This window comes from Protopterus annectens, chromosome 4.part1, assembly GCF_019279795.1.
Source record: "Protopterus annectens isolate FY-2018-M chromosome 4.part1, PAN1.0, whole genome shotgun sequence".
NCBI classification, from domain to species: Eukaryota; Metazoa; Chordata; order Ceratodontiformes; family Protopteridae; genus Protopterus; species Protopterus annectens.
Window position 1 is genome coordinate 451,709,821 of NC_056734.1, and position 25,271 is coordinate 451,735,091.

At 37.7% G+C, this 25,271-nt stretch overlaps 1 protein-coding gene across 1 annotated transcript in view; it reads left to right on the forward strand.

Moving 5' to 3' along the window:
* Positions 1 to 25,271, forward strand: part of CSPG4 (chondroitin sulfate proteoglycan 4) — an 881,559-nt gene that overhangs the window by 526,809 nt on the left and 329,479 nt on the right. The window contains exon 3 of the mRNA XM_044070270.1: positions 4,217 to 7,816. Coding sequence (XP_043926205.1) covers positions 4,217 to 7,816 — 3,600 coding nt within the window. The remainder of the gene's footprint in view (positions 1 to 4,216; positions 7,817 to 25,271) is intronic.

Consider the following 25,271-nt stretch of genomic DNA (forward strand, 5'->3'; position numbering starts at 1 on the left):
ACAAATCATATCATAACACTTACCCACACCCATTCCAGCCAACCCAAACTCCACTCATTCAACACACTCCCCCACCCAAACCCTATATTACCACCATGCTTACAAAACCAACCTCACTTGTAACCAACACACTACTACTACTTAGTTTATCCTATCTAACCTACCTCACAAGACCCCTTAATACCATTCACTCCCCCCATTTTCATACTACATACTCAATCCCTAATCAACACTCATACTCTTCTACCTTCATAAACCCTTATTTATACTTCTTCAACTACACCCTACTCTTCCCCTTTAAACTCATTCCCACTTATAAGTACACCGGTCCAACCCTAATTAGCACTACACAAATAAAATATGTATCCCTCAAACAAGACACCAAACAGTCTAAATACCTCTACTTTCATATTCACCAACTTATCACCACCTTTCTCTCCGGTGATATAAACCCCAACCCTGGTCCCTCTCCCATTCACACTTCAATCCTCCCCTCTAAACCCCATCCATCAGGGAAAACCCCCTCCTTCACAGCACTGAATGCACAAAGTATATGTAACAAAATCCCCACCCTTCATGACTGGCTTCTCCATAACCAACCTGACATATTGTCAGTCTCTGAAACATGGTTAAAACCCTCCCTAAAAGATTCTGAAATAACTCCTCCCAACTACAGTATCATTAGAAAAGACAGAACCCACAAAAAAGGTGGTGGGTTTGCTCTCCTCTTCTCTTCCTCCCTTTCAGTTACTCCATATACTAAGCCCATCCCCCAATTTGCCAACACTGAGCTCATTCTGGCCCTACTCCAGTTGAACAAGCATAAATCCATATGCATAGCCTCTCTCTATATCCCTCCTGGAGACATTACCCCTATCCTCGAGGATATTATCTCTTGGTTCTCCACCAACATAACCAATGAGACTATAATCTTAGGTGATGTAAATATTAATTGGTCCTCTATGCAATCCCCCACCAACTCCCTAAACATAAACCTCTACAACTCTCACCAGCTTATCAACTCCACAACCAGACCATCAAAGGCTATTCCTCTGGAAGCACCGTTGACTGGATTCTGGTATCTCACCCACATCTTATCTCCAGTAACGGTACCCTCCCTGACTCCCTCAGTGATCACTTTCCCATTTTCCCCCATCATCACTCTCCCTCCCTACAACTGCCTCATACCACCACCTCTATATGCTCATTAAAACACTTTAACCCCAACACCTTCTCTGACCTACTGAAATAATTCAACTGGAATCCTCTAAAAATCCTCCCCCTGGATGAGGCTGTCACCTACTTTAATACAACATTTCTAAACCTCCTAGACACCTTTGCCCCCTTGAAATCTAAAAGAATTAAAAGCAACACTGTCCCCTGGCTATCTAAAGGCACATTAGCAGTCATGCACCTCCGTGATAAAGCCATGAAACACCACCATAAAAATAAATCCCTAGTTACCCTGAATGAATACAGAATGCTCAGCAACAGAGTTAAAAAGCTCATCACTTCAGATCGCAAATCCTACTATACCACACTCCAAAATAATCACAAGACAAACCCTAGAAAATTCTGGGATAGTATCTCCACTCTCTTAAACCCAGGCAAAAAGGGGAACCCTTGCCCTGACCACAATGCTTCTGATATCAACTTAGCCTCCCAATTTAACAACTTCTTGATTGACTCCATAACCAAATTGATATCATCCTTCTCAAATAACCCTTCTCAATCAACCACACCTTCCACTATCTCCTCCTCCTTAGATACTTCCTCCCTCCACCTCCCTCTCTTCTCTAAAACCCATCCCAGTATCAACTATAAAAGCTCATTCAGAAATTAAAACCATCCTCCAATACCCCCGACAATATCCCTTAATTCTTCCTAAAGACAGCTGCAGATGCCATTGTCTTCCCCATCTGTATTCTTATAAACTGGTCAATCCAAGAAGGCTACGTACCCCAACTCTGGAAAAAAAGCCTACATTATTCCCCTCCATAAAGGAGGAAGCAATAATAACATCTCCAATTTTAGACCTAGCGCCATCTTATCTCCCATCTGTAAACTACTTGAAAAGTGTATCCACCTACAACTATTACCCTACCTCATTGACAATCACCTACTAACTCCCACACAACATGGATTCTGGACTGGTCACAGTACAACTACCGCACTACTCTCCTTCCTTGAAACTGTGAATAAAGCCCGTGACTCCAGCTGTATTGTATCCACCCTCCTTCTAGACCTTTCCAAAGCCACACCCTTCTCCTATCCAAGCTCTCTAACCTAAATCTATCAACCTCTTCTACCAACTGGCTTACCAGCTACCTTTCCAATAGGCAACAAGCAGTCAAATGGAGGAAAGCCATTTCCCCATTCCTCCACACTCCCACTGGAGTACCCCAGGGTTCTATTTTAGTTCCCCTGTTGCTCAATATTTTCATAAATGACTTCTACCTTGCCATCCCTAATGCTCAATTCATCCAATATGCAGATGATTCAACAATTATCTGTTCTGCTAACTCCACTCCCACCCTCATAAAACTACATAAAACTGCCTTCTCATCCACTGAACAATGGATGCTAGATAACCACCTGGCACTTAATGCATCAAAAACCAAACTCATGATATTCACCCCTTTCAAAACTACAACTATCAACATTAATTTATTCTCCATAACCAGTCAGAATAACACTTCTCTTGACATAGTACCCAATGCAAAACTCTTAGGGGTACTCATCGACAACGAGCTCAAATCTGATACCCATATACATACAAGTATCAAAAAAACACACCAGAAACTTGGAATGTTCTACCGCTACATTCACTACCTTACTCCATCTACACAATTCCTTCTCACTACTACACATCTCATCCCTTCTCTCCTTTATGGTGCCTCACTCCTAACCAACCTATTATCTTCTATTAAAACAAAAATCTCTTCCTGTTAACAACAAAATTGCCAAATTCGGCACTGGACACAAATCCTCCACTCACCCCTCTATATAGGTTTACACTAAAAACCTTGAAACTGCATCGGTCCACTCACCACTGTATTGCCCTCCATAATCTAAACTGGCTAGAGATGCCCAACTACCTTATCTACTCTCAACTAATCCTTGCTTAGAAACTCATTTTCAGTCCCTCTCTCTGCCCCTCCCTTGCCTCAACATTTAAAATGCACCAACCTAACAGACTCCTAAGAACCAATTCTCAGAATCTGAACTTCACAAGCCTGCTCTTCTTGCAGGCAAACTTTTACTTTCGTTTTCCTTGGCACACCTCCGGAACTCCCTCCCATCTCAAATTCACCTCACCAGCAGCTCTGCTCCACTCACACCTAACATCTCTCTGGGAATGCCCATGTTCCCGTCCTGCATAACATCCCCAGCAGCTACCTTACTCCCTCCCCCTTCTCCCCCTCTCCTCTTATCATAACTCAAATTCTAATATATCTGACCTACTGATCATATTTCCCCTGGGGCAACACACATATTGTAAATAACTCCCTAGTCTAATTGACTTGTTACTACCTACTTATTACTGCTTAGACTTGTAAATACCTACTTATTACTGTTTAGACTTAATATCTATGTTAGTGACTATATATTTGTAAACTTTGCTAATTGTGATATAACTTTTTTTTTTTTTCAAATTGTACTAACATATTCTTTTGCTTCATGTACTATTCTTGTACTATAATAACGTATTGTTTAATAAAATGTATTTATGGAGCTTTTCTCCCCAGGACTCCATTATAAATGGGCTCCTTCGGCCCAATTGGACAATCCTGGCAAACAAACTTCAAGTAAAATAATAAATAATAATATCTTACCAAGAAGATTATACACAACACAATTGAACTTGAGAAGACTGAATAGATTGTATAGAGGTGAAACACACATATGAGAACAGAACAGGAAACACAATGAACATGACTGGCTCAATGTAAGTTAAATGAGAGTGTGCATTTTCATAAGGTACCAAATGCTGGTAATTAAAAATAACACACCGTGATAGGATACCTTTTCCATAGGTGTAAAAATGAGATGGAATCTTAAGACTGTAAAAGAAGAAACTGCAATAGATTAACTATATTTTTAACAATCTACTATGTAGCTTTAGAGGTACATTATTTATAAGAGACTGGATATTGGCAATACTGAAGTGACAGAGGAGAGGTATTTCATTATTAATTATTTTCACTTTCTACAGGTACAGATGCATCTGGGTTCTGAAGAAGTGACTCTGCAATCGCAAAATGGTTTGAAGCTTAGCGACTTGCAGATGCATGAAATCCAAATTGTATGGGAAGGCTCAACGGTAACATTGGTAATAGACAAGCTCTTTAACACTTTCACCAATATGGCTGGCAATATTCTGGAGATGAATGTGCATCATGGATTTTATCTAGGAGGACTCGAGAATTTAAAAGTACCTTATGTGGAAGAGACCATTTCATTTTTCAGAGGATGCATAACCAATGCCATTTTTAATAATATTGACATTTTATCATCTCTAATACCACAGCCAGGATATAAAACAATTAATGCTGTTCAAGAGGGATGCAGTGAAGAATTTGGAGCAACAGAAAATAATCCAATCAGATTTGTTGGACCAACATCATTTGTTACTTTTGCAAGCTGGGGCAAACGAGAAGAAGGGATTATTGAGTTTCGGATGAAGCCAAGCCTTAACAGAGCACCCCTAATTTACAGTTCGGGAACTTATTCTGGTTTTATCTATTTAGATATCATTGATGGACATGTAAGAGGAGCTCTTGATAAAGGGCATGGGCCTGTTATAGTAAACAACAGTGCTCATGTTAGTGATGACAACTGGCACCATATCAGAGCCTATATTGATGCAAAATTATTTGAAATAACTGTTGATGATTCAGTTTCTAGGATGTATATCCCCAGCTACAATGGCAATGTCTTAGATCTAAATGATAAGCTTTTCATAGGTGGTATGGATGACAGGCATTTAAGTCAACTCAAGAAAAATACAAAGAACATTATTGAAATAGATGAAAAATTCAATAGCTTTTTTGTTGGTTGCATTTCAGATTTGCAAATAAACTTTGAGAAAAAAAGTTTACGAGATGCCCTTATCACCAAGGAAATTCTGATTACATGTGAGACTGAAGAAACTGATACAGAATATGATTATCTGTATGAGCCTTTAGATAGTCTTTCAACAGAAGTTCCAGCTTTCCCACAGATTCTAACAGCTAGTCCAGTAATACAGTTATGTAAGTCAAGCCCTGGCCAACCTTCTGTTTTTGCAAACTTTTCAAGACTACTGTACCTCAGCCCACTGATTGCTACTGAAGGAAAGTCAGCAGTATGGGAACCTGAGCGTATTCATCTTACTGTAGATCTTGATAGCATCAACATAAGGTCATCGCAAGTTCAATTTAAGGTAATCCATGATGCTATGCATGGTCACCTGGAACTAGACAACCAAGACAATAATAACAAGAAGCTTTTCACGTTAATGGACATAATGAATGGGAATGTAAGATATAACCATGATGGTTCTGAGGAATCTGTAGATCAGCTTATTGTCGAAGTTAGTGTACACAGCAAGGGAAATCTCCCTGATTGCTTAAAAAAAGGACAAAACTACATGTTACCTATACAAGTGAACCCAGTTAATGATCCTCCCCATGTTATCTTCCCCAGTGGGAACCTAATCTCGATGATGGAACACACAAGTAAGCGTTTGGGAACTGATATAATTCTTATAGTTGATAATGATTCAGCATGTGACAAACTGAAGCTTCTGTTAGCTCCTGGATCATTAAACAAATATGGTTATCTAGAAAATGTTGATATGCCAGGTAAGCCTATGCAAGAGTTTTCATGCAATGACTTGAATGCAGGCAAGATCCACTATGTGCATAGAGATGGCTTGATGTCACAGTTAATGTTTTATGCAACTGATGGTGAATTAGTAAGTCAAGTTTTAACCCTACAAATACAAGCAATTGGTCCTGGTTTGAAGATTCTGAACAACACAGGTTTGTTAGTTTCACAGGGTGATGTTGCATCAGTTACCATTAGTAACCTCTCTGCAGGGACCAGCCGAGCACAAAAATATATGGATATTATCTACAATATCACAGAGCCATTACAACATGGGGAAATACAAAAGCAAGAAAAAAATGGAAAATGGAAGGTAACTACCTCATTCCATCAGTCTGATATACTGAAAGGGTACATCAGATATATCAGCACAGATCCAGGGTATTACAATGAAGATATCACAGAGGAAATGAAATTTGATGTTCAGGCTGGTCATGAAATTCTTGCTAACAATGTTTTCCTAATTAAAGTTAAGAGGTCCAGAATAAAACTAAACAATTCTCCCATTATTGTTGGGATGCAGAAAGAACAAACCATTACAGACAATGAGCTAAAAGCTGCATTTGAGGGACAGCTCATTGGGAATGATTCCTTTGAGTTCAGAATTCATACTGCCCCCAGCAAAGGATACCTGACTCTGTCAGGAAAGAAGTTGACAGAACACTCAGTCTTCACTCAGCTGGATGTGAAGAAAAAACGAGTTACATATGTATCAATTGCTAAAAACACTGAAAGGATACGTGACCATTTCCAAGTCCAAGTAGCTCTAAATAATCATTATTCACCTGTCTATACATGTACGGTTTGGATAGAGGTTGACCCTGATGTACCCATTTTGACAAATACTGGCTTGTCCGTCCTTGAAGGGGATCATATACTGATTACTAAGAAACATCTATTTGTTTATAGTCAGAATAGTGACAGTTTTTCATATGAAATTACTAAGGCTCCTCAATATGGAAAACTGATTGTCTCAACGTCCCCAAGCATGATACTGCCATATAGTTCATCCATCTCTTATTTTACCAATGAAGATATTCTTCATGAAGGGCTTTTTTATCTTCATGATGACTCTGAAACACTAGAAGATAACTTTTCTTTCTCAGTGATAAAAGAGTTTGAAGGCAGCACTGATTACATGTATGACGAAGCTGGACCCATCAACATACGTGGTACTGTTAGGATCTCCATTAAACCCAAGAATGATCAAATTCCAGTCAGGGTGGTAGATAAGGTTTTTAATGTTGTTCAAAATGGCAGACATTTGCTAACCACTGATGACATCTGTTATTCTGACCTAGATTCTGACTTTTCAGAAGCACAACTAATATATAACAGGGAAGGAGTTCCCTATGGTAAAATTGTTGCTGCAGATGACATATCCCACCAACTGTTCTGGTTCACCCAACAAGACCTACGAAAGAAACGTGTACTCTTTATCCATTCAGGAGCAGATCGTGGCAAATTTATGCTGCGTGTGTCCGATGGCCTTCACCGATCTTCAGCCCTTATTGAGGTTCATGCATCTGAACCTTATATAACTCTAAACATCACTGGTATCATTGTTAAACAAGGTGGTGAGGGGAGAATAAGCAGTAATGTTCTGAATACAGAGACAAACTTAGATGTCAGAGATGAAGATCAGATTCAATACCATATACAGGTCCCACCAAGTCAAGGTGATATCTTAGTAGGAGATGAACAGGTGTCTTCATTTACTCATCGTGATCTCTTGGATAATAAAGTTTATTATCAACATGATGGAAGTGGAACATATAAAGATTACTTCAAATTTTCAGTGAAAATAAATAAAGAAGTTGAAGAAGGAACATTTCCTATAAAAATTATTCTTGAGGGCTATCAACAACCTCTACTGATTCAGCATCAGGAAATAATTTCTGTTTTTGAAGGAGAACCAGCAGGTATTAAGAAGGAAGACCTAATGGTAAGCTGCCTTAATATAATTATTTTCATATTTATTTTTCATCCTTGCTATTAATTGTCTTAAGTGAATGTCATATATGAAGCTAAAATATTGACAGTTGTGAATGTGCTCTGATTTCAAAGCTTACTTTTTTCTTTTTAATAAAACGTGTTACTATTTACAAATAAGCACTGTAAAATAAAGAATCTCTTACCACATAAAAAAAAAATTAAAAAGGAGTTTATTACATATCAGACATGTATGCCTTATTGTTCACCTAATATCTGTTTTTTTATGTACAGGGCAGCAAGAACTTTTAAGTTGTACATCTAGGACATGTAAATACATTGTGAACACATCCACTAACCTATTTGTCTGGCTACCACTATGAAATTAGCCAGTGAGCTATCTTGGGAATCTTTCTCTGTGTCTGCAGTTCTCTCGCCCTAGTTCACAACCTAAAGCATCTCTGTTCATTAGGCATAATATGCTACTCAGAAATCCAGACTGACAGAAATCATGCACATGATATTTCCCATGATTCTGAGCTCACTCATTTTTTACTACACATTTCAGATTGCTTGGTCTGCACTGTGAACAGTATCATTTTATTCCATATATTTGAAGCATCCCTAGTCAGTAAAAGTCATTCATATCAGCTTACTGGTAGGTTTGTCAAAGCCCATTCCTTATCTCTCTGATTTTTTTTTTCTGTCCACCAGATCCTGACCAATGGCTCCCCTACATTTTCCCAGTCAAGCTCAGTGTATTCATGTCTTGGGGTTTGTGATAGACATTCTCTAACCCTGATGAGTGCCATCTGGTCCCAAGCTGGAGGGTCTAATCATCCCATTAATTCTTAAATAGATATGAGAGACTGGTGGGAGGGAGCATGCAGTGTGTGCAACCCCATAGCCTCCCCTCCCTTCACATTAGAGCTCCTACTCCCCATGGTAGCACATTAAAACTCTTCTAGTGCTGCAGACCATGAGGTGCAGGGCTGCTTCATCCCACATGCTCAGCCCTGCCTCCTAGGTAACACATGCTATACTTAGTGCTCCCTCCAGGTGTCATCCAAGTGGTAAACCACAACTACCTGTGTCCCCTCAAAATGAACAAGTAGACAGTGGTCACCTAAACACCCTCCCCTGCCCATCTCCCATCGGTGCCCATACTACAAGCTGAATATGTGTTGTCTGGATAGTAGTCAGGGCTTCATCCCTCTGTGCAGTACAGCAGGGCATAAGTCAAGAAATGTGTGTGTGTGTGTGTGTGTGTGTGTGTGTGTGTGTGTGTGTGTGTGTGTGTGTGTGTGTATTATATATATATATATATATATATATATATATATATATAATATATATATATATATATATATATATATATATATATATATATATACACACACACACATATATATATATATATATATATATATATAGGTTTACACTAAAAACCTTGAAACTGCATCAGTCAACCGGCATGTGGTCGGCTTGCAGTTTTCAAGTCGGCAGAATGTCGAACACCAATGTATTCACTATATTACAGGGAATGGGTAGTGTAATTCGAGCATTTGGGTTCGCCATTGTGCAGGGAGAGCGTACTTTGGTGAAGAACAGGGAATTAGCCCATTTCCTCACTGTTGTGCAGTCTCGTGGTTGGTATATGTAATGTGCAGGGGGGGGTACAGGGGAGAGAGTAGCCACCCTGCAAAATATTAGAATTAATGTACTATTGACTGTAGAGTTTAACGGTACAGTAATGTGCATAGCAGGAGATGAGTGACATCACCTCCTGCTATGTCGAATAAATCGAACCAGGGTTGTCGATGTATTCATTTTCACTTTGGCTTACTTTTCAGCATTTTGAATTGAGCATTTCAGGTGGACATTCTAAACGGTCGACCCAAGCGGATTTGAAATGCCAATAATAAACTATAAATATATATATATATATATATATATATATATATATATATATAAAGATAGACAGATATTATTTAATATTCCATGATACAAATATACATAGGACTGATCTTTTACTCCATCTCAAAGCTGTGGCACTTCTTTTATTTCCAGTACTGAATTTAAATGGGTTCATATGCCAGTGTAGTTATTTATTTTAATAAAAGATCCTTGTTCTACAAATCTGCAACACAGAGTTTCTGTTAGCAAATTACTACTCAGTAGCTCTCCTTAATGGTGAGTTAGGCAAAGCCCATTTCTTAACTCTGTTTTTTTTTCTGTCCACCAGATCCTGTCAAATAGCTTCCCCTATCTGTACCATAATTTACAATTCCCTTATTTTATTTGACAGAATAGTCTATTTGATTCTATATTACTCTCCCCTGCCTTCTTTCATCTGTACCATAGGACCCTGCTTTCTGGCCTTCTATTTAATTAATATACACCTGGCATTTCTTACTGTTTTTTATAAAGAAATGTTTTTCCTTTTATTTTTTCCTTCTATTGCACTTAATAACTCATAATGGTCTCTTTCTTGATTGAGCCTTTTGCATTGCAGTAAACTCTCAGTTAACCTGAACTCAAGCAACCAGAACTCTCAAGCAACCAAAAAAAAAAATTGAAGAAGATCATTACAGTGTGAACAATTCAGTTTTTTTGTGTGTTGCACTTTCTGTTTTACCCCCGCAGAAACATACCTTAATGTTTTTAGAGTTGTAAAAAGGTTAGCATCAGATTGTACATTCTCTATCCGATCTCTCTCACACACACAGTCTCTTCAGCTTTCATACATGCATTATGCATTCACTCACTCTTTCTCTCTCCGATCTCTCACATACACTCTCTTCCGCTTTTGTACATCTCTCTGATCTCTCACACACTTTTGCTTCTGCTTTCATACATGCATTCACTCTCTCTCTCTCGCTCTCTCTATTCATTTCATTCAGTTCCAATCCACTCAGCGTGCCACTGAAAACCGTTCCGCGTGTCACACATTCTAGCAGAAATATAAGTTTAAAATATTATTATTTCAGCCAGGCTTTTAATTACTGTATTTCAATATTAAAATCAAATCAATACAGTGTTTATGGTATGGTATAGTATAGGGCGCAGTATGTTTCATGTCTATTTTTAATAGTAACTCTCAAGCAACCAGAAACTACACTTATCCGGCACGTACCAATCCCCATGGGTGCTGGTTAACTGAGAGTTTACTGTATTTTGTGAACAACTGTCTTATCTCTGGTAAACAGTTTTATTCATTCCGATACCATTGCTACAATCATATCCCCTGGCGGGTGTTTTCATTTTGGAGTCTTCCACTGGACTGATGCTAGTCTTACGTTGGAATTAGATATTTGTAGACAAAGAAGTGAGAGCTCTTACAAAATAACTGCATAGGGAATATACACACATAACTATGGATACTATTATTTATCCAGTGAACATTTATTTTCTTGTTAGAGGCTGTAGTATTTTATTAAGTCAGTAACATGCAACCTTTTTGTAATTTAGAAATTTTGAAACCATTGCTGCTTTCAGTATTGTGTGATCTAACATTTCTCCATATTTCCATTTGTCCCTTCTATGGTATCATTGTCTCTTATATTGGCTTATTCTTAATTATAGACTCTGTTCTGAAATCATAAAATAACAGGCATTATGTCTTAGGTCAAAGGTCAGCACCCTTCTACATCCCTTGTTAAAGTGCATGATCAGCTGTGAGGTCATCACAATGGAGAAAAGGAAAATGCTTTGTGTTTTGGAAATGCCCAAACATTTTCTTCATAATCTCAAACATTTCACCTCCTCTGTTGTGTGGCACGTTTGGAAGGGAGTATAGACATTTTTGAAACATGGTTTCAAAACTGTCTGATACAAGCAGTTGTTTCTGTCTCATTAGTTCCATAAATTCACTCCCAACAGTAAGATTCCATCCATCTCTTGCATTTTTTCTCATCACCACTGCAAATGTTCAGTTGAGGCCTGTTATTCTCAAACTTTACTGCCTGCCTCCTACCTACTTCTTCAATGTACTCTTGATCGTAACATCCTTAGTTTTTGCCTAAAACATCAATGCATTTTTATCAGCTAACTTATGTTTTTCTGCTAGTCTGGCAAACTATTAGTGTTTACTCTGCTTTCGCATTCATATTTCCAACTTGTCTTTATTTAGGATTGTTACAGAAGCATTTCATAATTCTGATGCAGAAATTGCCAGATTTCTATATACCAGTGATGGCGAACTTATGACACACGTGTCAAAGGTGACATGCCACGACGTTTTGGGTGACACACCAACGTTCACCAACACCCTAGTTACCAAAGAAAGTGCTTTTGCATTCGTTGCTCATGTGAAGGGCATTGAATTATTTTGTGCCAGGAGCCAGTTCAACAACACTGCTGCAAAGATAAGGAAGTTATTAACCTCAAAGACTATTTCAGTACACTTTCTCGACAGATCTACAAAGGGCAATTTTGACATTATTTTCTCTTCATGGTTACAATTCTGCAAAGGGAAGTAGTCTCCATTTCTAAGCATGTGCTGTTTTACATACCTCTCAACTGTCCCTCTTAATCTCACCTAAAACTGGCAACTTGTTACACTTAATAATGACAATGATTAGATTTATAGACTTATTTTACTTTAGAAAATATATATTAATTCACATTCATTCTTTCTGTCAGTGTCTCAAATTAATAATACTAGTAGTTTAAAATGGTCCATGTCCCTTATTTCTAGATTTGTCCTAATTCTGTTGAGATTTATCCCTGAAGGTATTGAGAGCTATGCTGCTTTATTTAATTGTATTTATTTATTTGATTTTATTTATTTTAATTTTTTTTTCTATTTTTGTTTGGGGGTGACACACCAGCAAAGTCAAGTTAGGTATTTTCCGAAATTTTGACATGCAGAATCCAAAACATTTGACATTACTGCTATATATAAAATAAAATGAAGGACTGATAACCAAATTAAAAAAATGAAGGATTGCTAACTAAATACAAATAGAAATAGAACAATGGGCATGAAGGAGTGACAATTACTCTCTGAGAGTATTTAAGCATTTCTGCATTTTCAACATTTGGCAAACCTTATAGATCCAAAACTGCTAATGTTTCAGAAACTAAAGTCACTGATACATATGAATTTGTTAACTTAGGTAGTCATGTTGGCTCACAAATCGCTCTTCTGTTTTGAGTAAAGAGACTAAAATACATGCAGCCAAAATCAGACAACAATATACAGACTAGATTCAAAATTCAAAGAAACTTTATTGCCATTTAAAAAACACAAGTGCTACCTAAATGAAATTTAGAGTGTCAGCTCTTTTACAGGAGAAAACAAACACAAAAAGACAGACATGATAGGAATTAAAGAATAAACAATAACTATAGTACAAAAGTAAATTTCTAGATAGCTGGCATGCTTGTACACTACTTTTAATACACTGGACAACACTGACTACTAGATGCTTAACATATGAAAAGAAAAGTACACTATACACAGAGGTGAGATTGGGTGATATTGCACATAAGGAAGTGACTAGAATTGCACTTGAATGAGAATATATTAATTTTAGTATGCAATAAATAAATAAATAGAATTACTGTATGGAAAAAAAAGCAAAAGAAGGAGAGCGTGACAATCTATTATAGTCGATACATCCAGATTTACATCTGCATTAACAAGTCTTATTGCAGATGGATAAAAACTGTTAATGAATCTGGAGGTCCTGCAGCGGGCACTCTATAACCTCCTACCAGAAGCAAGTTTAGTAAACCAACCATATGCTGGATGAGAAGTGTCACCCAGTATTTTGTGAGATCTATTTTTGCATCTCATTTGAAAGAGCTCTTGTAAGGTAGGAAGACTAATGCCCACAATCTTTTCTGCTGTTCTTATTATTCTTTGCAGCTTCATCCTTTCAGCCATTGTGCTGTTACAGAATCATACAGTGCACGTGGTGGTGATAATGCTCTCGATGGCTCCTCTGTAGAAGCTATTAAGAGCATTCATAGAGAGCATTACTTTTCTCAGCCTTCTTAGGAAGTGCAGTTGCTGGTGGGCCTTTTTTTAATTAGCTGGCCTGTGTTTTACTCCAAGAAAGATCCTCTGATATATGTACCACCAGGAACTTTGTAGTTCTTGAACATTTATCATTCTGCTTTCATATATAAATTACAAAAAAAGTGAATATGGTTCAAAATTTTTGTTGCATCTTTTTAATATATATTTTTTCCAAACAAGAAACATCTTAATTGAATTATCACTTAGTACATAGGCAATCATACATTTATATAAATGAAAACAAACCTTATAGTTGCAAACATACATCACATATGATCTTCTATACAGTCATTGTCAGTTGAACATTCAATTCCTGCCTTTCCTTAAACCTAATTTCTCTTCTAAACCATTATTTTGTATGTATTGCTCCCACAATTTTCATTTTTTCCCTATGTAATTTGCTCCTACCCTTTTCTAAAGATCCTACTTCCAGCACTTTTATCTGTCTTACTATAGTCACTACTTCTGTTATGGCCAGCTTAGATTTTAATTCCATTTTCTAGTAACTATTTTTTTTTGGTAGCTACCAGAATTAAACTCAGCAAGGCCTTACTATGTCAAGGCAATTCTGACTGCATATCACAGGAAAAAAAAATATTTCCTTTGTTATACCAGTTTGTTTACACAGTATTTCTGACAGGGTAGCCTGCAGGGAATTTACTAACTCATTATATTCCCAAAATATACCTCCAACATTTTCAATCAACCAAGTGGAAGCTGGTGACTTCAAATCAAAGTGGGCTGCAGGAGACAGCTGAATGTGAGGGGTCAATTGGAACGGGTGTGGCCAACTAGAAAGGGGAGGAGCTATGCCCCAAACCACAAAAACTGTAACTTTAATTAAATACGCTGCCCTGGGTGCCAAACTGTCATTATGAGAGTCCAGTCAAGACAAAATTAAGTGTAGAAGAAAAAATATTTAAATGCATTGGCTGTATGACAGCTTACTTAATATCTAGATGGAAACAAAAAGGTTGAGAGGCATGAAAAAATAAATTACTTTTTAAATACATTACTGGAATGCCAGTCAAAATCAAGTATAAGAAAAACAAGCAGCACTCAACTCAAACCACTTCTCCTTGCACTGAAGTTCTTATTATAATTTATATTCAGCTTTATTAAAGTACCAAGTAACATGCTGAAAGTAGCAATCTCTGTGATACCCCCACTTGTAAAAATGTTTCTTATCCAAAAAAGACCTGCTGCCTGACAACAACTATTTACTTGTTTCATGGGGAAAACATGATCAAAGTAAAAAATAAAAAGCAAACAAGCAACAAGCTCAAGATACATTGCTTAAAGGATTACTGCACAGGTTATGGACCACACGTGATAGATTTGCATTCTGTTTAGTTTACAGGTAAAGCCTGCAAAGATGACTGCAAGTTTCCAACAAATGTAATGAGCTTCTTAAAATAATGTAATCCTGTCCTTTATTACAAATACTGTCATATGCATTTCAGTACCCAAGGCTTATACATTATCTAGTTATGTAAGTATTCTCTGCATGGCAACAACAGAAAGGCTTTCAATGTTGGCAATTCTTTAACAGTATGCTTATTAAAGCTTACTTGCACCTTACAATCTCAGACAAGCTTACCTCATGGTCATTAAAGCATTGCTACTTAAACACAGAACAACAGGCGCTTTCTGAATAATAATAAGCATAAATCAACAGTATAAAAGCATAACAGAAACCAGAACATTCTACAAAATCAAGGACAGATGAAAAGCCACTGTAGCACTTGTGTCTACCTTGGATGGGGGGATACTCTGCACATTTACACTGCATAACTGCTCCTTGCTTTGCTTGGACACATACAAAGTCACTACATGGGGGAGTGGGGTGCAACAAGTATGTCACAATTTGAAATATCTCTGGCTGACTGTGATGGCCCTGACACATTTGTCATACCTCTCAACCTCAGAACAAGAAATATGGACAGAGCCATACATAGAAGTGGGACAAAGGCCCAAAAATAAGGACACTTTTTAAATATTGCTGTTATAAACTTAGAAAGATAATAGAGTAGTAGGTCTTGCATTAGTATGAAATTTCTAAAGGGTATGAAATCTGAAAGTCAAATGTCTGTCATTATTTTCTAACTTCAGTCTTTAATGATTTGCTACTAATTTGCCAAAAAACACAATTTTATGAAAATGGACCAAACATGTGATGCAAAAATATAAAATAGCCACACAATACAGCTGGGAACCTGTCAAAGAAGGGACACTTTTTTAATATTAGTACTGCTAACTTGAGCAGCTGACAAAATAAAAGGATCTACATGCATTTCTGAAATAAAAGTAATCAATAACTCTGATTATTACAGTTATTTATTAATTGTAAACCCTCCACATTTTCTTCCAAAATTGCCATTTTGTGGAGGGATTATTAGGGGAGAGCAACATTTTGAGCCAAAATCGGGGACAGTTGAGAGGTTTGGATATGCCTAATTCTATAAAGCAATTTATTTGCATGTACCGCTCAACCTGTTAATGCAGGAAATCTGGACAAGGCCAAATATATTGGGGGAACATATAAGCAGTACTAAAAATTGCTCTTGTATAAACTGAGACAGTTGATAGAATATAACAAGTCTTACTTTAGCATGCATTTTTCTGAAGGTTATGAAGTCTGAAACTCAGTGTATATCATTATTTAGTGACTTAATTCATAAATGATTTGCCAGAAATCAACAAATTTTATGAGGAACAAACCAAAAATAAGAAGCAAAAATCTGTTCATTCTGTTAAAATCTGGACAGTTGAGAGGTATAGTTCAGCCGGGGCTGTCTTTGAGTTTGCCATCCTTCCCCCTCACAAAATCATCGTCAAATGGAGCCTCCCCCCTGCAGTCATTCCAGTGAACCATTACTTGGCTATTTCACCCCATTTACCATAAACACTAATGTGCATGCCGTTTTACCTCTAAGATGATTTGGACTTCATTTGAAAGTTTTATTTTGCATTTTACAGCACAAACACTAAGACATCTGCTAAACAAAGCAATGCAGTCTCACAATGAAAACAGACTTAGCATTAAAACCTCTCTGCCCTTGAAACTCAAATTCATTGAAACAGCATTGAAACCCACATTCAGAGAATATACATTTTGCCAGTGGCAGATAAAGATTAACTTTGGGCTGTTTTCAAATCATAAGCCCCTTGCACACAAAACATACACATGCTGTTTGATACACCTTCCTAATTGTATTAAATTATATTCCTTGTACAATACAGTACAGTTGTTAGACAGCATTTTAAATTTATTGTTTTGAACATTTTTCCAGTAAACAATGAAACAAAATGCATGCACTAATAATGACAAAACTGCCCAATTCAGAAGATTTCCATCATAAAAGTCTACTCAAACTTCTACAGTTCACCAGTATTAGTAAATATGCACAATCTCTGAAGAAGTAAAAGTCATCTAAATAATTCCACATTAAAGAAATATGTAACTAATGAAGAGGTTGTGCTAGCAAACAACTTTATATTTCATTCTTTCATCTACAAATAAAGTGCCTGTTTCCCTTGAGGAATAAATTACCTATGTTGCATTAAAAAAATGATAAGCTAGTAATGTTGCAATAGGGAATGGATGGCAAACTGATAACAGGTTCATAGTTACTAGGCATCTTTGCCAAAAATGACTGCAGTATCCACTCCCTTTACAACACAGTACAGTATTAGCAATGCACCTATTGTGAGAGTAGAACCCACAGCCTTCTGCATCAAAGCAAGTATATTACCTGTTGTGCTATTAACAATGCAAGCAGGTTCACCATAAGCAGCACTAAACTTTTGTTCCCCTGCAGCTCTCAGCTTCTACTTGACACTCAATTGTATCTCTGTACTTTGCAGCACAAGAAATTTGGAAAAAGCCAAAATCTATTGAGGGTGGGGAGACAAAAGCCCAAAAACCAGGGACACATTTTAAACATTGCTTGTATAATGTTGGAACGTTGCTAGAATAAAATGTGGTGTTAGCACCATACATTTCACTGCTAAGTATTAAACCCAGGACCCTGTGCAAAACAGTCAGAGAAACATACCACCATATCAAATTTTCTGTTTTGTGAAAGAGAGGAAGACTGAAACTTAAATGGCTACCATTTAGTGAATTCAATTTTCACCATAGCTATCAACCTCTTAGCACAAAACACCTAAACAAAGCCAATAATGGGGGAATACAGCCCTCAAACATATTCAGTGAATTCAGTTCTCACCATGGCTCTCAAACTCTTAATAACAAACATGTAGACAAAGCCAATAATGGGGGAATACGGCCACCAAACATATTCAGTGAATTCAGTTCTCACCATAGCTCTCAACCTTAGCACAAAAAACCTGGACAAAGCCAATAATGGGGGAATACAGTCCCAAAAATAGGATCACATTTCAAATACTCATCTTATAAACTTAGAAAATTGCTAGAATAAAAGGTCATGCACTTTCTGAAGAATATGAAGTCTGAAATTCAAATGCCTGTTATTTTTATTTAACATTTGTTAACCAGGAAAGTCTGACTTAGAACAATAGCCAATTTTCAGCAGAGTGAAACACTCCAGACATATGTCTTTGTAAGATGGGAAGACATGCAGACTCCACACAAAAAGCACTCCACCCAAGAATCAAACCAGAGAACCTGTAGCTGTCAGGCAACAATGCTACCAGTGCACCACTGCACTACTGACTTTGCCACGAACAACAAACATACAGAAACCACAGATTTTATGAGGAACAAAACAAATATGATGCAAAAATCTGCAAATTTTGTACAAATGGTGGTGGGTAGGGAATTCAAGCCCTTACCACCTGCACCCAAAGTACAGGGTTCAAGCCTGAGTATTCTCTACCCACCACCATGTGCTCTCTCTAACCACCAGTATATAGCAACTGGGGCATTACACATACACCAAAATCTGTCCTCTGCAGCAGTCCACTCAAGCTATACAGATTGTCTGTAGCAGCCCATGCAAGCTATACTGGTTTCCCTGCAAGACGGGAGTAGGCTGGAGCCCCCAGCCTGCGGGTGATGCAGTCTGGTGTCCTTCCAGTCTGTGCGGTCATCACCGCACATACTTCTGGGGCTGCAGGGCAGAGATCTCTATCTGGACTGCCTAACACAGCAGTCTGGAGTTCTGTGAATACCAAGAACTCCAAGCACACATGCGTGGAGTTCCGGGACTCATGATACTTTTTTATTCTTTTTTTTTTTCTTTCTACAGATAAGGGTGGACTTGCAATTTATTTTTTATTCTTTTCTTTTTTCTTTCTACAGGTGGGGGGGGGCCATAGTCCTGCAGTCCTATAGCAAGAGCCGCCCCCAAATGACTCGAATTTATTCTAAACCTAGCCACTCACACTTATCTACCAATCACCACCTATACAATTTCCAATTATGCAATATCTTACATTTCCACACTAACCTTAACAATACCCATCCATTACCATGCATATATTAACCTATAACCAATCCCTACCCTTTAACCATTACAAAATTCTATCAGTACATTGTATATTACTAGCTTTGCTAACAACTGCTGCTCACTTAACAAACTTCCATTCACAAATAGTCTCCCCTCACACTTTTCACAAAACTACATCTACCATTTCTCCATACCTAACTGACTATTCCATCTTAATATCTTCATCCATCTTAAATGTAACAGAACTCCATCACACCTCATGCAGACTATACCATATTAAACCAAACCCAAAAAATGCACTTTTTAAGTTTCATAAACATATATCAGCATTCTTCCAGACACTAGTAACCATAATTACCAAACTTATTATAAGTGGAGACATTTACCCAAACCTAAGCCCTCAGAATACCTCCTTACCACCCCTTCAAACACAAGATATAACCAATCATGAAAAGACTCCAAAATACTAATCCTAAATCTAAAGTTCAAGAATTACATGCCACCCTATCCCATTATAACCCTGATATTGGTGTTTTAATGGAAACCTGGTTAAAGGCACACATTACTGAAAATGAAATTACACCCCCTGGTTACAAAATTATTAGAGCAGACAGGAAAGTAAAAAGAGGTGGAGGGGTAGCCATCTTATTTAAGAGCAATCTCATACCTTTACCAGAAAGCCTAAACATAGATAACCTTGAAAACATAGAAATCCTACCTACTAAACTTCAACTTAACCAAAACAAATTCATATCCATTATAGCTACCTATGTCCCACCAGGAAATAGCATCTCCGCTATAGAGTACATCATCCAGTCAATATCAAATTCCATAGCCCAGGAAATTATTATGGGTGACTTTAATACAGACGGGACAACTTGTAATTCACATAACCCTAGCAATCACATCACCTCTATGGATTCACACAACTCATTCAAGCTCCTACACGGATAGATAAAAACTCCAACAGTCAATCTATACTGGATTGGACACTAACCAACAAACCTCAGAATTATCAGATTAGCGGCTGCTTACCTGACAGCCTTAGTGACCATATGCCAGCCTATCTATTAAAAAATTCATCAATATTGTCAAGTTCACCACCTTCCACCAAATCCACAGTAAAAAAACTTTAACCCCCAAGACCTAATCAAAACCCTAAAAAAATGTAAGTGGTCTCTACTAAAAAACCTGCCCCTTAATGCTGCAGTATATTATTTCAACAGCACCTTCCTTGCAATTCTAAACACATTGGCCTCCCCCAGGGCAATTCATATTAAGGCCACATACACACCATGGCTAACTAGCGACACCAGAATGCTCCTTAGGAAAAGAGACAAAGCTTGGTAAACATGGCTCACCTGTAAAACACAAACCAACCGCATCACATTACAGCAAATTAGAAACAAAGCTAAACACCAAATCAACCTAGATAAAAATAACTTTTACTATAACCTACAACATAAACACCAGCATAACCTCCCAAAATTTTGGAATACCATAAATGCCGTTCCCACCCAGGACATTCCACTACACCTTTCCCCAACTTACCACATTTTCTTACCAGCGTTGCAGAAGAATTCGCTGAAGACTTCACTGAAAGTGTACTATCTCTAATTAAATGTAATTCTACAGAACCATCAATTGCCTCCAAACCTTTCAATATTAACTCCATCTCCTTCGCCTTTCAGCCTGTTCTCACAGCTACCATTAAGAAACTACTAAAAAAAATCAACCTTCTTCAATAGCAGCTGACAAGTTACCAGCTGAATATTTAAAACTAGCAGCTGAAGCCATATCTTATCCAGTGTCAGTCGTTATTAACAGGTCCAGAGCAGAACAACATGTCCCAGCAATATGGAAAATCGCACAAATTATCCCCTTACACAAAGGCAGAAATTCCACAGAGCTGACCAACTACAGACCGATCGCTGTTCTTTCTCGGCTATCTAAACTCCTCAAAAGATGCATCCACTCCCAACTGATTCATTATCTTACCTTCAACAACATGCTAGCAACATGTCAACATGGTTTTAGGCCCTATCATATTACCACAACTGCACTCCTCAGTTTCACCAATACCATCAACCAACTTAGAAACAATGGTAAAATAGTCTCTGCAGTCTTTCTAGACATGTCCAAGGCCTTTGATATGGCCTCCCACCCCAAACTATTAAATGCACTCTCCAAACTGAACCTCAGCCCCTCTGCACTTCAATGGTTCTGAATCTATAGGACCGCCAACAATCTGTGAAAGGCTTAATGTTCTACCTCTCCCCTTCTCATCACACTAGGAGTACTTCTAGGCTCAATTCTTGGGCCAATACTCTTCACTATTTTTACAAACAACCTCTATGGTGCTGTCTCATTGGCTTCAACTATCCAATATGCAGATGATACAACACTTATATGTGCTGCTAATAACCTGCAACACCTCCATGATATACCCCAAAAATCATTCTCAGATACCGAGCTATGGCTCTCTAATCATCAGCTCATACTCAGCCCCAATAAAACAAAACTCATGATCTTCCAACTCACAGAACCCCCCCCCCCCAGCACCTTCTACATTACAGCTAGGAATAATACTAAAATTAATGCCGATTCACAAACAAATTTACTAGGTGTAATAATCGATAACAAGCTAAGATTTGACCTACATATAGCACAAACAATTAAGAAAGTTCACAAAAAATGGGTAATCTTTACAGAAATAAAAAGTATCTAACACTCTAGGGTTGCCATTGCTAGTACCCATCTTCTATCAACACTTCTATATGTTCCCCAATTCTCACCAACCTTAAAAACACAGATATAATTAAAGTTGAAACATTTTGCAATAAAATAGCTAAATTTGCAGCTGACTGCCCATATCATACCCACCACTGTCACTCCTTAAAAAAACTCTCCTGGTTAGAACTCCCACAACTTCTATCCTATAACCAGTTAACCTTAGCACACAAACTAATATATCAACCTGAAAAAAACATGCCCTTCTAAATATTCTGCAGCCCCATACCACAAATTGAAGTCTTCACTCAGCAAATAAATCTCTACAAGTGTCCAAATCCGCTAATACAACCGGGGACTCAATATTTTCTCATCATTTATTTATTTATTTCCAGTTTGATTACCAGGGAAGTCCACTGGGCCCAAATGTGCCCGTTTCAAGTGGAGGCCCGGGGAGAAAAGCTCCAAAATACATAATACAGTAAAGATACAAAAGTATAAAAGATACAGTATAAAGTACAGTTTGCAAATATGTACATTCAATACCAAGCATGAGCAACAACGTTCATTGTGATATTGTGATAGAGCATAAGGGTTATACTGTACAGATTCATTTAGACATATATTCTTATGTTTTAAGTGTGGAAACACTTTACATACACACATTTAAAGTAAGTATGGAGACACTTTACATGCACTCATTTAAAGTAAGATGCTATTTACAATATTTACAAAGTTGGAATCGTGTGATGAGTAGCTATAGGAGTTGCAGAGAGCTTAGATTCACTCTTAGGAAATAGCTATGAGAGTTATAGAGAGCTTAGGAACCTGGGAGAAAACCTCCTGGGGGCATATACTTAAATAGAATTAGGTAGGGTGAAAGCAGGTATGTTTCCATTTAGTGGACAGGTATATGAAAAGCTGGGTTTTGAATTTTTCTGAGTTTGATATCATCCTTAGAGTGGAAGGGAGAGAATTCCATTTCTTGCCTAGTGAGAAAGAGAGAAGAAGTTGGCCAGCAGGTCGTTTAGGTTTCTGGATAGTAATTAGGTTTTGGTGTTCAGATCTGAGAGTTCTGTTTGGGGTGTAATGGGGAAGGATATTTATTAGAGCTGGACATTTTGTTGGGTGAAATACAAGTCTGTGTGCAGTGGTGAGTTGGAGGTAGTCTAGGTAGTTTGTGAGTTCTAGCCAATTCAGAGATTGAAGGGTAAGGCAGTGATGGGTGGAATTTTTGGATTTGGTGGCAAATTTAAAGATTTTATTATAGCAGTTTTCTAGTTTGGAGGTGATGGAGGAGGACAGGTTAGTTAGGAGAGGGGCTCAGTATAATAAGGAAGGAAGAAGATAAGTGGTGGCCAGAGTATGCCTAGTAGAGTTGAAGAGGAAGACATTGCTCCTGTAAAGCATACCTAACTTTTCATGGGTTTTCTTTATATTTTGTTAGATATTGATATCAAACTTGAGGTGTTCATCTATAGTAATGCCAAGAAGTTTAGCCAAAGGAACCACTTCTATAGGTGAGTTGGTTTGACTAAGGATTTTGAATGCATTTTTGTCATAAGAGTATGTCTTAGTGGGAGTGAATAGTAGAATTTTTGATTTATTTGCATTGAGAGAGAGAGAGGTGGTTTGGCACATCCAATTGTCAGTTGTTATAAAAGCAGTTTGGGTTTTAGTCAGCAGTTCAGGGAGGTCTGAGGCAGAGCAGACTAAAGTTGAATCGTCTGCATATTGAATGATTTTGGCATCAGGAATAGCTGTGTGAAAGTTATTGATAAAGATGTTAAAAAGCATAGGTCCAAGGATGGACCCCTGTGGTACACCAGTTGGGGTAGGTAAGAAGGTAGAGGTGGAGTTCCTCCATTTAACTGCCTGCAATCTATATGACAGGTAACTAGAGAACCAGGATAAAGTATTTGGTGAGAGATGTAGGTTTGAGAGATGATAGAGAAGGTGTTTATGGGAAACAGTATTGAACGCTTTAGAGAGATCGGGGAGAACTGTAGATACTAAGTGTCCTGAATCTCGGGCTTGATTGACAGTTTCTAAGAAGAAGAGTAGTGTAGTTATAGTGCTATGGCCTGGGCGGAAGCCATGCTGGGTAGGTGTAAGAAGTTGGGTTTGAGTCAGGAAAGGCATAAGTTGGAGGCGGATGCATTTTTCTAGGATTTTGGAGATTGGGGAGAGCAGAGCAATGGGGTGGAAGTTTGAGATGTTGGAGTTTTTGCCTCCTTTGTGAAAAGGAAGAATATAAGCTGAGTGCCAGAGTTTGGAGACAGATGATTCCTTTATAGATCTGTTAATAATGATGCTGATTGGGAGTGCTATACCATTAGCACAATTTAGGAAGGAGGGGGAATATTGTCAGGAGCATTGGAACAAGGTTTAAGTTTGGATAGAAGTCTTTTTATAAAGTTAGTAGAGACAGGTTTGAGCTCAAACATAAGGGGAAGGTTATTATTATTTATTTATTTATTTTATTTTACATTTGTTGACCGGGAAAGTCCGACTGGATATATGTCCATTTTCAGCGGAGGCCCAAGGAGATAAGCTCCAAATACAATACAAGAAATTTTGAATAAAAATAATAAGTAAATTAAAGAGAAATGTCATACTAGTAATACTCAAATTAAAAACTGTTACACTCATGTATACATTTTATTTTTAAGGTACGGTCATAGGACATGACAAACAAGGGTAGGGAGATATTGCTTATGCTAAAGTAAAAATACTTTTGGAAGAGTTTGAGGAGAGAAACACCAAAGGAGGAGGACTTCAGAAATTATAGACTTAAGGGTGATAAGCCAAGAGGTGCCAGTGTCAGTCAGGATTTGAGCATGGACATAGCCATTGTGATTTTAGAAAGATTTTAAGTTGTTTTTTTGAAAAGTGGAGTGGAAATTAGGGATGTAAGTTCAGTTTGTAGCTTATTCTAAGTGTTACCAATCGAGTTAGTAAATACGGAGTCATCAGATTTATTGCTGGCTTTTAGGGAAGAGACAAGTAGTCTGTTGGCAGATCGTAAAGTAGCAATATTTTGATAGGGGATAATAAGGTTTCTGAGTATGGGAGTATTTGATGAATGATGCAGAATCTTGTGAATGATTATGAGTTGCTGAAAAAGAATCTGGCTTTGCAGTTCAAGCCATCCTAGAAGTTTTAGGTTTTTGCAGTGATGGGTACGATATGGGGTATCAGAGGCAAATCTGGCTATGTTGTTGTAAGCTGTGGCTAGCTTATTGATATTGCTTTTGGAGAGATTTGTAAAGATT